The sequence below is a fragment of the Cynoglossus semilaevis genome, chromosome 14 (assembly GCF_000523025.1).
Source record: "Cynoglossus semilaevis isolate Cse_v1.0 chromosome 14, Cse_v1.0, whole genome shotgun sequence".
NCBI lineage: Eukaryota > Metazoa > Chordata > Actinopteri > Pleuronectiformes > Cynoglossidae > Cynoglossus > Cynoglossus semilaevis.
In genome coordinates this window covers 17,195,717-17,210,997 of record NC_024320.1, presented here as the reverse complement: position 1 = coordinate 17,210,997, position 15,281 = coordinate 17,195,717, and the positions used below count along the sequence as shown (strand labels likewise).

General features: G+C 38.5%; 1 protein-coding gene across 9 annotated transcripts in view; it reads right to left on the bottom strand.

Moving 5' to 3' along the window:
• Nucleotides 1-15,281, bottom strand: part of mbnl2 (muscleblind-like splicing regulator 2) — a 54,251-nt gene that overhangs the window by 38,241 nt on the left and 729 nt on the right. For 8 of the 9 annotated variants that reach the window (XM_008325474.3, XM_025062458.1, XM_017038611.2 and 5 more), the window contains exon 2: nt 3,536-4,424. In XM_008325474.3, the coding sequence (XP_008323696.1) occupies nt 3,536-3,709 (174 nt within the window). In that variant the 5' untranslated portion in view covers nt 3,710-4,424. Of the gene's footprint in view, nt 1-3,535; nt 4,425-10,337; nt 15,277-15,281 lie in introns of those variants that run through there. The other variant, XM_017038609.2, reaches the window with a different exon arrangement.

The window sequence follows — 15,281 nt, the reverse complement described above, 5'->3', positions numbered from 1 at the left end:
GAATGAAGATAAACAACCAAACCAGTGACAGCAAAAAAAAAAAAAAAAATATATATATATATACACACTGTATATAGTAGGGTTTAAACAAAGGGCTTCTGTCAGAGGGACGTCCAGTGTGATATCATCACATGACCAGCGTGCCGGCGATTACTCCATTAACCTAGGTATTTTGTTATTCTAATTGCCTACAGACTTGTCAACAACCATGAGAGAAAAAGTACTAAACGCGATTTTATCATTTTTGTTGTATTGATTATGGGTTACATCATGTTGCCAGTGACAAACAAATATTAGGTTAAAATCCATCTGGAATCCACCAGCATTTTTTGAGCTGAAATAGTAAAATTTAGACATAATCAGATAACTGTTCTTTTTTTTAACACCGATCTGGTCTGTTCTGCTGTCCCACTATAGCTGCAGCTATTTTTGAGGTCAGAGCTGTCAAATTCAGACATGTCTCAAAAGTGAAATTAATGATACATGGATCTAGTGCCTCATGTTTACTAGCCAAATGTGACCACAGCTGGACAGAGATGAAGGAGGCTGTCCTATTTTTTGAGAAATGACAAATGAAGCACAGAGACTTTTTCTATAGCCCTTAGAGTAACTGGGGGCAACAAAATAACCCTAAGAAGAAATACAGGGTTCATAAACTTTTACATTGGACAAATTTAAACAGTTTTCAAACAGGATCCATTTTCAATTTTCTAGTGTCTAAAATGACTTATATGTAACCTTGGTCAAGTATTTTCTATTCTATCACTTTCTTTAAGCTACTTTTTGGGCTAACCTTGAAATAACAATTACTCCTAATTAATACCCTGATTTTTAGCCACTCATTCTTTAAGCTGTCTAGATATGCTACAATAGACTACAAAGGACAATGAGAAAAACAAATCATGATAATGTAAGATATCACAGTGGATTGTAAATTAAAGACAGTTGCAATTGTTAGGTGAAGTCAGACACCTGCATGTGGTCAAAGTCTTGGCCAAAAAGCCAAACAGAAAAAGATTTTGACCAAGCCAGTCTTAAATTTCGCCCTAGAGGTGTCTTGATAGAATGACCATGTCTTTATCTTAGGCCATAACAGACTTACAAAAAATGCAAACATGATTTCTATTTCCCTTTGTTCTGAAGATGTTTTTCACTGGCTGGAGGTACAATTGAGACAAATGTGACAATTTCCCAATACAACTGTTAACTCATTTATAACAGGTGAATCTTACAAAACCATAATGGAGAGTTTGTAACTCAGACGGTGATGCCTGCAATTAACCTAATCTAAGATTTCATATACACTAAGAGCTGCAACTGGATTAAAAAAGGTGTGTTTTTACATTGAAAATTGAAAAAGCCCTTATGAATAGACAGGTCACTGTCAGGATCAAGACTAGTGTGAAACAAACCTACCACCGTAATCCTATCAGATGTTAAAACACAGGAGGATGACACAGTCATGACTGCCTGCTGCGTGTTTGCTAATATATAATAAAAGCATTTATTCCCTGTCCTGTCATGAGGAAAGTCTTTGTGAGAGAGGAGGAGAGTTGCAGTTAAAGTACAGAGAATCCTGTATTCTTTCTGGGACCAGGCTGTGTGGGGGAGGGGATAAAAAAGAGGCTACAGATAAGAGATCTGACAGTTTAGCTAACTGACTGGCCTACAGCCACAAACAAATGACTGTTAAGACACCCTACATAATTGAGGGTGTATTAATTTGCATTTATGCTGTCTTTTGTTAACAGGTTTATCAGGGTTTATCTAGAAGGGGATTATTCTATTCTTTTATTCTCCCATTATTTGGAGGCAGTGTTGGTCGACGTCTGTCAAGTGCTGTCAAAATCCAGAGGAAAAAACTAAAAATGATAAATACATGTGCCACAAAATCCAAACTATTTTTGAAGCAAGATGCAGATTTAAAGCTTTCATGTTTTCATGTATTCATTAAAAAGTGCAAAATCCTCTCTAGCAATTCCAGTGGGTAATGATGTCAAAAATTATGTATTTTATGCAATATGGTTCAACTTGGAATTGGTCTAATTGGAGAATGGTATTTAAAAGCTAAGAATGTTTTTAAATAGAGCAAATATTAATGCTAATCCTGTAACACTTAAAACTACAGTCAATTTCAGTTTCACAGCTAGAGTCTGAGCCACTCCTAAGACAGTGGCCAAGAACAGCTCACCACAGGGACACATTTAGAAACTAACAACACATTTAGACACTAACAACTTTTGACACACAATTCACATCTATGGCCAATTTAGACATTTGTCACATTAACCTAATCCTGTATGTTTTTGCTGAGGGAAGAGGGAGTGCCCAGATGAAGTCCACACACCAAGAATGGACAAACTCCAGACAGAAAGACCAGGGATCAAAAAAGATCTATGGTAATGCTAATCTTGGTGTAAAACTGGCCACTTTTCCATTGTGTGGCCCTGCTTGTTTAATTGATATATAACATCATGAGAGAAAAAAATGTGTAGCTTTGACAGTAATGAGTATCATGCAGGATATTAAAAAAATGAGCCAACACTAAGCAACAGTGTGCCTCTGCACACAATGTATCTCCGTTCTCATGTCCTTCAGGAAGGAAACAGTCACAGTCTAACAATATTCCTTGAAAACCTTTTCAGAGTTCATGTTTTTAACACTCAATGCACTGGAACTGAAAACAGTGAAATAGGCTTTTCAAATAGGCATTTCAGAGTTTTTTCCCCCCAGCTTAAAACACACTGCACATTGCTGTGTAAATGTGTTTGTGAAATGCAGCCACTCTGATCAGAAAACATGAACATCACCTCAAAGTTACAGCATCTGCTCTAGTTTCTTCTCTGCAATTTATCATTGTCACATTTCAGAGTTTTTTCCCCCCAGCTTAAAAAATAAAACATTGCTCATGAACACTGTCATCTAAATTGTGTTCTCTTCAAGACTAGTGTGAGGTGACCTTGTTAAAATTGGTGTAGGATTAAAAAAAATTAATTAACTGATTAATTAATTAAATACACTAATTAAATACTAGCCACTTGAACAAATGCAATACATTACCAAATTATAGACCTTCAGTTATTACAGTAGAGTATTCTCTACATTTTTTGTAATCCAACAAAATATCAAATAAACATAGTTATTGACATTGTGGATTGCTTGTGTGTAACAGCTGACGTGTCCAAGAATAGACAGCCCTGGAACCACTTAAGGCGATCAAATGTTCCCCCATAAGTATAGTTGATGGACAGGGCAATGTAACACAAGACGAACTGTATAAAAAAAGTAAGTCACACACCACATGTGTTCACGTAAACACCTGTAGTGAACTTGACAACAGACACATCTGGCCTATAGCTTTACAGGTCAGGTTAGTAAGAGCACAGGAATACACGCTTTCACATGGGAAAGCATTAATATTTAATACTGTTGCCTTGTATATGAAGTGTAGCAACTTTTCCATTGCAACCAATGACCTTTCCTATAGTGTTACCATTCATTGTCAAAATGTGTACAGTTGTATCTGTCTTTTTACCTTTAAGGAGTCAAAACAGGCAATCACTCTCCCATTCTCCACCTGACAGCTTTTAGGCGGGTGGGCAAATTTGCATTCCTCGTCAGTGCGTGAACACGTTCCCCTCTGAAACTGCCGGCACACTTCTAGTGTCAGCCATTTCGTGTCCCTTATTGTTGCAATGTTAAGAGCCATGTCAGCGGTGCTAGCTGGACAGCTTGGGTTGAGTAGAGCCGCTGGTCTTTTTTAAATTGACACTTATCCTGCTGGAGTGGGGATTTAAAGTTCCAGTAAAATAAAATTAAAATAGAATAAAATAGCACCTAAACCAATTGAACATGTAGCTAAAATGTTCTGTTTATGGTCAGTAGGTAAGTTTGGTTCTTGTGGACAAGAGAGTGAAGATAATGAACTCGTAAAATCTCTGTGACTGGATCATGGGACTGCCACTGTTGAGTCCGTCGGTCAAACTAGGAGTTGGTCATCAATCAGTGCGTCTCAAATGCAGAACTCTGACAAGGCAGAGGGCACATGCTCGGAAAAAAGCTCCACTGAATTCACTGATGTCCCCAAAATGTCCTTCATGTATGACTGATGATAGCTGTGCAAGGGTGGATGTTAGGGAGCAAAAGTGGGGCTATTTTGGGTTGCAGTGGCCCACCTTGGACCAATACAGAGTTTCTATTGTTTCAAAGGGTTTTGCACCAAGTGTCTCCCAGCATATGGAGCATACGTGCAAGATCTTCAGCACTTGATTCTTGTTGTTGATTCCTTCAAATGTTTTTCAAACTGTGAACAGTCCAGGGCAACCCCAGGTGTTGGGAGTGGGGGTGGGCAAATCCAATGGCCTGCAGGAACCACCCACGATTAACTTGGGTTGTTGTCTCACAAGGCACTTACTTTCAAAGACCTGAAATGGAGAGGAGAAAGAGAAAAACAGAATGAGGTTACCTTCAGGTTTGGGAAAAGGGTCCACATATATTCAAAGGGATTTTGTGCAAGCGTGTCATTTTGGGAGCACACTCAGCAACACTGCAGATGACTGCTAGTTCTGCTGGTTATAGGGGTAATGAACCAGAGAGAAAAGCAGGTGCGAGAACATTCAAAAACCACTTAAGTTTAACTCCCTCATGCACAGCTGTGTCCTATTATACATGCCTACTACAAGCCCACTGGCTCTAGAACATATTGCATTCAAGGCAATGAAAACAAGAGGCCTCTTAGATATGAGAAAGTGGACATTGTGCATCAAGTAAGAGTGAAGATAGGAAAAAGAAAAAAGCCCTTTGCAATCTACCTGGTGCCGAGTTAGTACTGACAACTGTTTGGGAGCTTGATATAAATTAGACAGGCAAAATACAAAGTAAAATGTCTTTGTTGGAATAAATTAATTTAAAAGGTTGCAAGGGTAGGTCACAGTTCACCATCACCAGTTAAGAAAAACATTTTATTCTTCATAAGGTAGCACAGAGTTTAAGACTACCAGCATTGTCTGTAACTGTAAAAAGCTTCAGAGAGAGAGAAGAAACCTCTGTGTACAAAGGGTCCAATGTTGGGAAGGGCTGCTGAATGTGCATGACTTTTGTGTAGGGCTGGCAGTCTTGAATTTCTGAATATAAAAAACCTCATCCAAGCTTGGACAGTTCAGGTCAAGTTCAGGAGAAAAATGAGGAATGGTATTTGTGTCTAGTACTATTATTCCATGAAGCTGGCAGATAAACATGGCCATCACATGGTGCTTTTCTTTTCCCTGTTGCCTAATGGATGATAGTTTAAATGCATGACCAGATTTTAGTTTGCTGAAAAGTACACTCACAGCAATATTTAGACCTACTCAAGTACACTCACAGCAATATTTAGACCTTGCTAACTGATTATACTACCTAAAAAGTGGCCTGTCAATGTGGATTTGAAACAGGAACCTCACTATGTCCTGAAGAGAAAAAAAACATTTTTGTAGTGGCCCTACAGAGAAACCCAGGCAGGGCATTCCAAGCAGTAACAATCTGAGGAAGTGACCTTTAGTTGAGTGTATGAAATCCATTATTAAGCTACTGTGGAGGAGTGCTGTTCTTAGCACATCTGGAAATGTTTTTGGTGATGGAGGAAAAGCTGAGGGCACTAGACAGGAGGAGTCAATAGAGAGAGATTGTAAAAAAACTTAGTGATGGTATAAACTTTTTTCCAGCACCTTTGAGGGCATATGACAAGCTCCACATAGTCTTAATAAAGGGAAGTTAAAACTTGTACTTGTACTACTGTTAAGGGAGGAAGAAATCCCTTTACAAATTCTCCACACAAGCTCTTAAAGAGCTGTCATGGGGGTGAACACTGGCTGAATTCTTGTCAGATCTGAGGTCTACATTCTGCTTACATTCTTCCATCCTGTAGACCAAAACCAAAGCTAGTATTTTAGTCTCTTTTTTTTAGATTTGAGCTCTTTATGTGAAACACATTTTGTTGGTTTCTTTAGACTCCAGATTTAGAAAAAGAACATTTGAACCAAAAGCGTTTTTGTTGATTTGTTTGCAGACAGGTTTATGTTTTGCAGTAAATTCATCCTATAAATCCAAACTACTGTCTAGCTCACCATATCATCCCACTTCAGTAAGGACCATGTGAAATGAGATGAGAAGCTTCCTCACCCCCACAGCAATCTCCGGAGCAAGATTTAATTTCATGCTTTCTCCCAAGGGAAGGCGCCACTCGCTCCAGTCAGGTACGAATCATGTCAGATCTGACCTTTAACAATTAATCCTGTCTTATTTTTAGAAGCAATACAAAAGTCTCTGATCAGGATAACCCACTTTGTCAGGAAGCAAAAAGCATGTCAGCAGCATTTTGAAGCAAATAAAGAACACTGTTTTAAATTGGCACAATCAACACTAAATGTTTTTTATGATGATACATAAGTAAATTCTTATAACAAAACAAGTAGTTGTTATTAAGGGTCTCCTTAAAAGCTCACCAAAGACTCAAGAAGCTGTAGACTCATTGGAAAAGATATACAAAACACACAGTATACATGTTTCCCAAATATACATTTGTGTATGAAAATCATTTTTGTTAATATTCTTGCGGTAATCACAAAAAAGAACAAACATCTTCTCTAAAAATTGACTCTAATCAATTCCTTTATAAACTTCTTCAAGTTTTTCCAGCACTACCAAACCACTCAACACAGCTAGATATGAAGTGACACCAAGAACACCAGCTGCTGAAAATTAAAGACCAACCCTGGAGGGGAAACTGTTAACTGCATCATCTTACTTCACATCCTCAGGACATAACCTTTAGAAAGACACATTCTGTAAGGCTTGAGGTGGCACTACATTATTTTACATAGCGACAGCATCAATTGGTCTCTTTGCCTCCAATGTTACTGCAAAGGCAAAAAGTAAGTCCCTGGTCACTGTTGCATGATAATATCCACAAAACCACACTTTCAAAACCAAATGTAATGGCCCTTTTGTGCCCAATTCTGACATGTTAACAACCTGTTAACTTAAGAACCACAGAAATGTATTTCTAAGATGGTTTGTATCTACCTCAAACAGAGCTGACATCGACAGTGAGCAAATACAATTTTATATAAGCTTTTTCTCTGGCATATTATTGGTATATCATCAAACTACAGGGTTTTTTTTTATTGCATTTTGTTTGCAACTGCTTTTTGTCTGCAATTACAGACCAGTGCCCGAAATTAGGGTATAGAAGAGTAAGAACCCCCTCTTCCTTCCACACTCCAGTTTACCTTTACCTCTTCTTTACCTTATTAAACAGCATACTTCTCATTTTGTTTAATGCTTTGTGGTCTTAGTTTTTACAGAATGACAGTCCAAGCAGTAGCAATGATAATTTCAGGACAATGCAGCTGGTTTCTAGGAAGAATGAGATTACACAGCCTCCTACCTAGAGTTGATCCCTTTTCTACAGACTCATGCTGGTAATGGTGTTTTGTTGCTTTCTAGTAATAAAAATAAAATATGTGAGGATGAGCACTCTGCAGAAAAACAAACAAAAAACACTTTATGTGGTTGAACAGTGTAACTTTCAGCTTATTCAACACAGAAAGAGGTGTGTTCTAAGGTAACAGAATGATGTTAAATTTGTGCCAGAACTTTAACATCAGCCCTGTCATATTGCTACAGTAGCATAATTCTTCAGCAATTAAGCACCATACATTGAATAAATCTTTATCTTAGTTATAATGATAACTATTACTATTACTATTTAAACTGAGATCTACTAACACACTGACCTGTTAACGCGCGGCTGAGATGTGGAGAAAGCGCCAGAGTCCTGGAATTTATGGATTACTGACGCTTACTGAGGCCAGCTGGCAGAGGCATTATCATGCTCTGTCTGCTTAATTGAATGAGAGTTGCAGGGACTTGGGCGTTTGGAGTGAAAGTTATTGGCTTGACCTCAGAATACCACGTATGTAACCCATTAGTCTGGTATCTGTGCGCTGCGGCAGTGCAGCAGGGTTTATCTCCACAGCTCCTGTTTGCTCAGCAGGGACGATAAGCTACCTGGTGTCCATCGTCCATAAGCCTCATAACAACCTTTACTGTGACAGAGGTTGAATGTAGCCCATCAAATGACAGAGAAACATACACCTGAAAAAGAGAGCCTATGACCCATAAGCACCTGAGCAGTCTACCTCAGTGGCCGCATTTCCATTTATTACCATTTATGTTGGCACACCACAGTCATGTGGTCATTTACAGCACCAAGAGGGAACAAGTGGGCAATGTTTTTCAAGGCTGTGCAGAGAGAAGGGCCTCAATGTGTAGAGAGGCAGAAAAGGGGAAAAGAAAAAGTCGAGTTTCCAGTTAGTAACGGAAAATACAGGTCAATTAAAAACATCCTCTCATGACAAACCAAAGTTTACTGCATCTCCTAGATGGGGTTACATACTGAAACATCAGCCATATTCAACACCAAGGATGCAATGATGCTAATAATATTTTCTCTGGCACAAGCTGTAGCCCCTGTACATTAATAAAATCAAGTACCATTAGTGATAAGGATGTGTGAGTGAGCTCAGCACTGTTTAAACCAAGACTTTTTTTTCAGCATCAGCACCTATGTGTGGTGTACCCCATATTGTAATAGCATTAACAAAACCACAGTGACCTAGACGTCCATCCTTGTGATAGCTACACTGAGCTGCCTCGGCCTAATCAGCGGTATATTTAATAATCACACCATTGATATTTTATCTTTTCATCAAGAGAGACACAATGTCATTGACCTTCAACAAATGTCACATACCTATTTTACTTTACAAGTGTTTTGTCAACTTACTTAGCTGAAGGACTCAGGCATGTCATCAGCTAATTAGAGGTGGGGGCCAAAGGTGTAAAACTTACAATCAGACAGTATGAGGCATCAACGCTTCAATGAGAATAATTATCTTGTAAACCATATATTTTAATAACCTTGGTTGTAAAAAAAAAAAGAAAAAAAAAAGACTGGACTGGGCCTCTCAATGTGCTCAGAACAGCATTACACGACCAATGCTGCAGTACATGACCTGCATACTATCTCTAACTTAACAATGAGAACAAACTACTACATTTACATTTGTCCTTGTAGTGCTTTCCATATATTGTGGTATATGTTACATGTTTTAGTCAACAAATATCACAAACCTACAATCAGCTTCAACAGTACTGCTGTGTGACCTTAACATGATATCAAGTGTCACTGTTAAAATTGGATTTAACCTCACTCATGACAGTACTACCTAAAACCTAGAACACATTTTTGATAAGTTGTTCTGTACATTTTGGTTCTAAGTACAACATGTTAACTTTCTAATCTTTTAAGACTGAAATTAAAGCTAAATGACCCAGCTAGCCTGCTCTGGAGTCCCAAAGCTACTGGCCTTAGTCCTTAATGCAAAGGACCTCTTAGGCACGAAGTCAGTTCAATACCACTTTATGGAACAATTTGCAATAAAGACAACTACTTGGGAATATCTTTCTGTCTTCAAGGACGCGCATGACACTTAACGTCCCATTCTTTTCCCAACAGGAAGGGCTGAACTGGTGTTCCATTTTAGAAAACACCCACTTCCCCTTGAGCCACGGCCAGATGTATGACACAAACCCTGGCCTTTTCCATGCAGGCAGCATGGAAGTGATGTTAAAGTGCGTCAGGCCAAGCAATGAGCATGAGGCTAAATGTAGACACGGGACGGAAAAAAATTAGGCACACGTCAAATCTTTCCAATCTAACCTAAAAGTTGTCCCCATGACTAAATCTGATCTTAACCTATTTGTGTTCATGAACAAAAAAGTACATGAACTTCCAAACCAAAATTACATCAAACAACTTTGTTTGGAAACTTTAAATTTGACTAGGAGGAAACTTTAGGGAAAGCACACAAAGCAAGCAACCACTCTCGAAAGATGCAGCAGTGCATGTTTCTTTCTATGCAGAATGAAAAACCACATTGTCCATGTTGTAAACAAACTGCTGCTGACATTTGCAGACAACAGGAACAAGTCCACTGCTGTGATAATTCCTCTCACTGAGGAGATGAAAGAGAAAGTCGGATCCAGTTATGAAAGCTGGACAGCTATTGCGTGGCTGCATGCTCCCATTGCTCTTTGCCTTGTTCCTTCTTGTATTTATCCCTACAATCTTTTTCCCTCTGACACATACCCTCAGACACACTTTCACTCACGCAGATAAAACATTTCCTTTCTCCCCTCCTCCTCCCTTCACAGTCTGGTATGCAGCACACTGCAGCAAAACTCCAGAAAGAAAAATCTTTAGAAAAGCAAACCATATGACGGCTCTTTCTTACCTCCTTTCTTCTTACCACCGCTGTGCCTGCGTTGTCTCACGTATGGAAGGCACCTGGTGCTTCTGTGACACTTCTCTACACTGCGGCTCCCCTTTCAACCCTCAGCGACTGGAGTTAATGACCGTATGAAGTGTTGTCATTCCACACAAGCTGCCGTGTGCCGAAACCAGAGATCCATGCCTAGACAGGGATTGTCTCCCTACGTCTCTTTGCACTTTCTCTCTCCCTCTCCGACAAAACTGAGCAAGCATGCAAGCAAGCAAGGCAAGGCAGGCAGGCAGGCAGGAAGCAGGAGAGTGTCTACTCCAACTATCTCGCTAAAACACTTCCAGCCAATCCCTCCAGCCCCACCTCTCCGCCTCCATGCACCCCTAAAGCCAGCCTCTTCCTGCCCACCAGCTTGTGGCATGGCCCCGCCCCCTTACAAACACCAACCAATGGAAGAGTCACTTAACTGAATCATAACTGTCTATTGGAGCAGATCAGCTAAAATGCACAGGCAAAAAGTGTATCTACAGTAACATCCACTGAATGAGGTATTTCCCCTGTTCCAATCCTAATCACATTCTAACTTAATCCTCATCATTTCTGCATCAACTGTTTTCTATTAAAAATCCAGGCCAGAACACATTTGTATTTTTAGTGTACCAAAGTAAATCCAGACACTGCAGTAGTGTAATGAAGACAAAGATAACATCTATCCTTGTCTATATGTTCAGTGAAAACCATCCCCTAGGAAACAGGACCACTGCACCACCACCTCCTTCTTCTTCTTCTCCTTTTCCTTTACTATGGCTTTCTTCAACCTCCACTCTGCAACTATACTGTAAAGTCATTCCCATTATTTTCTAGCCGTCACCTCCTTTATTCATCTCTTACACCTTCTGCTTTTGTATTTCATACAATATCACTTGTGTTTTAGGGGGAGAAATTGGGGGAAAAAACTAAAAGATCAATGATGTAGTGATTGTTATTATCAGCATTATTGTTTGTGACCAGAAATTTTGTGAGGTGCCACAAGCGGGAACCAGCACTTACTCAGGAACTAAAATTAATTTACCATTGCGAAAATGTCAAACATGTCTTGTCCATATGAGCAGATGGCTGCTTTTTGCAACCAGATCACAGAAACCATTTCATCATGTTAAGAATTAAAAAAGAAGAATATTACCTCACTAATCAAGGTACAACATCCACTTGCTTTCATTTACACATCATTCATCTGGACCAAATGGTTTGTGTCACATTTAGATATACCTGGAGTGGACGCATGAACATCAAAGTATATTTACTAGTAGTAAAATCAAAGATAACTTAATTGAAGTGGTGAATAGTTTAAGTAGTAATTTTAGAACAATGCACTGTTGAATATGAAGTCCCTTCTGTGGGTTTCAATGACATTACCACTGCTTTTTGAACACATTTTCCACAGATAAGTCATATAATGTGTTCCACAGATAGTGGCAAAAGTCGTATGCTTGCCATCAGTGAACAAGGGCCCACACCGATGGCAGACTCAAAAGGCCCTGGCTGACCTTTGACTTTGTGGTAAAACAATCATATCAGAGCTATTTTTTCTATCCATAAAAGGAATTTTAAAGAACATCTTCTATATCTTAACCACATAACAGCACTTTTTTGCTATATTTAAGGATTAAAAACATATTCAAAGCACTTTTTTCAATCACTGTCAATTTAATGTGGATAAAGATGACTGATTACTAATAACTCCCTCCGGCCTTTGTCTTGTTGTCAGATTGTGTTTTCCCTGGTTGTACAGTGAACATTTCTGGTGTCATTGTCATTGCTTCAGAACAAGCTTCGGGCAAAAAAGGGTTGGTTGTGGTCTGGAAGTCCTATCTGACTCCAACTCCGCCCTGTCCTTCGTCCAGTCTTACACAGCTGATGATGTGCCAACTGGCTTTAACTATGAGCCATGAAACCACAGCATGGCAATAGTGATGAGTCAGAGATCCGGCTTCATGACTTTTCCATCCAGATTCAATGAAACAGCTGTGCTGTCTGTCTTTCCCACGTCCCTCTCTATATCCCTGCTCTCCACCACATCCAAAGACTGTGAATGAGTGTGTTTCACTGACATCACTGGGCTAAACATGCATTAAAATGCCGCCACTTGCTAACGTGTTTACTATCTGTGTACTCCCTGGTTGCTACAAACTGATTCCCCACTGATGATAGATTTATAGGCATCCTCATCAAATACACTAATACTGATGTTACTTCAGATGTCTGTGCAGCTGTGAGAAAATGGATGAATTAAATTAGAAAATGTACTACTGGGCAGGCTACACTTATCATTAATACAGAGGTTCTTAACCTTTTTGACCTTATGGCCGAATTTTTATTGTACAAGTTGGTCTGGGGCCCATTAAAAATTCAATAACATTCTATAGGTTTAAGTGACCTCACTATCAGTCTGATTTGGACTCAATAACAAACAGAATCCACTTAGAGTTTGAAAATCAAAAAGCCATATTTGATGAATCCTCTGGGGTGAGGAGTTCTGCACGATGTCCGCATTCATTTTATAAGTTTAAAAAATCTTCTTCTCTGTATATTGGAGCTGGTTAAAGAACTGACTGACGCATTAACACCACCATGTGGTCAAAAGCTACATTGTCACTGAGCTAGTCATGAATGACATATCTGGTGTCTTCAGTTAATAACCTATGCAGTCCTGTGCCCCTTACAACCGAAAGGTGCAAAACTGAAAGTATTTTGCAGCTCTCTGGGTTGCGTTGGTAGCCCAAGTTTTGGCTGTGCCCTTTACGTCACTGTCAAACTGCTGAGTAATGAATGAAATCCACCAATAACTAAAATTTGAGTTATACTTTTGCATATTTCTTGACATCTTTCCATATTAATAATTATATCATTTTGATTAGCCAGTAATTAAAAATGGGTGTGAAACATACACACATGTACATTTACCTGTTGTTACTTGTACTTCTGTTCTAGCAGTATGAAAAAAAAAAATCTTTTCGAATGTTCACCAGGCACTTTCAACAGGAGACAGATCTGGACTGTAGACAGACCAGCCAAACACAAACAAACTATTATTATCTGACTAAAAAAACTTCTAACCTTACCTAGACACATCCTACACAACATGTAAAAATAGTTGGGATTAAATTAGGGAACGATTTCACACACAAATGATCAAGTCTTAATGATGAAGGTTGATCATAGCTTTCATCCTTAAAGAAATAAAGATCAATACAACCACCTGAGATTTATTAATCGTTTTTAACTCTCGTTACGGAATACATGTCAGTAGCTTTACACCAGGCTTAACTTGAAGCTAATTTCCAGTGGCAAACCTCAGATAGTCTCCTTTAGGATAGCTCCTAAATAGATTTCTCTAGCAGGGAAACAAACAAAAGCTCAACAAACAGACCACGCCACTTCTTCCCTTCATGTTATCCCCTCCCCAACTATTATTCCTGTCATGTTTAACTAAGTTTAACTCACAGACAAACACACAAGAGATTGGCTGGTCTGATGATAAAGTGGCTTTATTTAACACAAATGATTGTTTTTATTCTGACAAGAATGAGGTAAAAACTGGGTTAAAATGATGGTCAAACAGCACAAACTGTTTTTTGCCTGTCGCACACTATATTATTGAAGGAAATTTCATGAAAATGGTGACAGAGACAGACTTTGAGAGAAAGAAATAGAGAAAGACCAAGCTATTAACTAGAGCAATGAGGTCTGATCAATAAAAAGGCAACAGCCTTTTTCTTATATAAACAGATATCAGACGTGAAAGATGGGGACTGCATTAAATGTCATTCTTCCAAGTTTGTTACACACTATGTCCACATAATAAGCCAGAACAAACACATAAAAAAATTGAAGGCTAAACGATAATAAACAGTTTTGTTTAGATAAACGTGGCTTATTGACTATGTTCAAAGGTCAGTATCAAAAAGGCACTAAAAACCCAATTGGGAATCATTGAAAAACACACATTATGATCTGAATGAAGCTACTGTAACTTCATCTCTCAAGTCATACTGTCAGACAGAACTTAGCGTGTAAAATGCATGAATGTGGGGCAAGAGTATGACCATACAATATGTTTAGGATTTTTAGAGCATCTGTGAGGATGCATTTCTGCTATTGGTCTATTTCCCACTATGAAATGTTTTGACCAAATTATGTTCCTGCAGATTGGAAAAAACTCATACACAGGTTGGCACTGCTGCAGAAAAAACAAAACACGTATATACTTCTTGCAACCTCTAAAAATTGCAAATTACCAACGTGATATTAGAGAAAAATACAAAAGTAGAAAAATGTTAACTTTCTTAACATCTGTTAGAATTGAAAAGTAATTAATTTCTTAATTTGATGGATTTAATTAAACAGTTTTACCTATTAAGCTAAATTCTAAAATTTACTACCCTGTTGTTATCTCTTCATAATTTAGGATTTTACTGTTTCCTAAATCGGTTGTTATAACACCACTGATTACAATTCAGTTAAGGTGATGTTTAAATGTATATTTATGTGTATAATAACCTGAATAATATCAGGAAGTGAAACCTCCTAGGCAGATATGGATCCGATTCTGTTTTTTGTTTGTTTTGATGGAAATTCTCGCATAGACTACCTTTAACTCTTTTTCAAAATAATGCTGTTTGTTCACACGCACAGTGTAAACAACCAGTATAATGTAAGGAACGTTAAACCGACCCGTGAAGGGGGATAACCAACAGCGTGAATAATGACGAGTGAATTAAGTAGAGAGGCAGTGATTAGGAGCTAGCATAGCAAACATTATATGAAATAAAAACATTAGTCACGTTTCCATCACAACTTCCTGTCAAACCGCATGACAAAAACAATTAAATAATAAAAACAACAACACAAACAGAGCAGACAGAGCATCTTGTTAGCAACAAAGCTAAGTTTTTA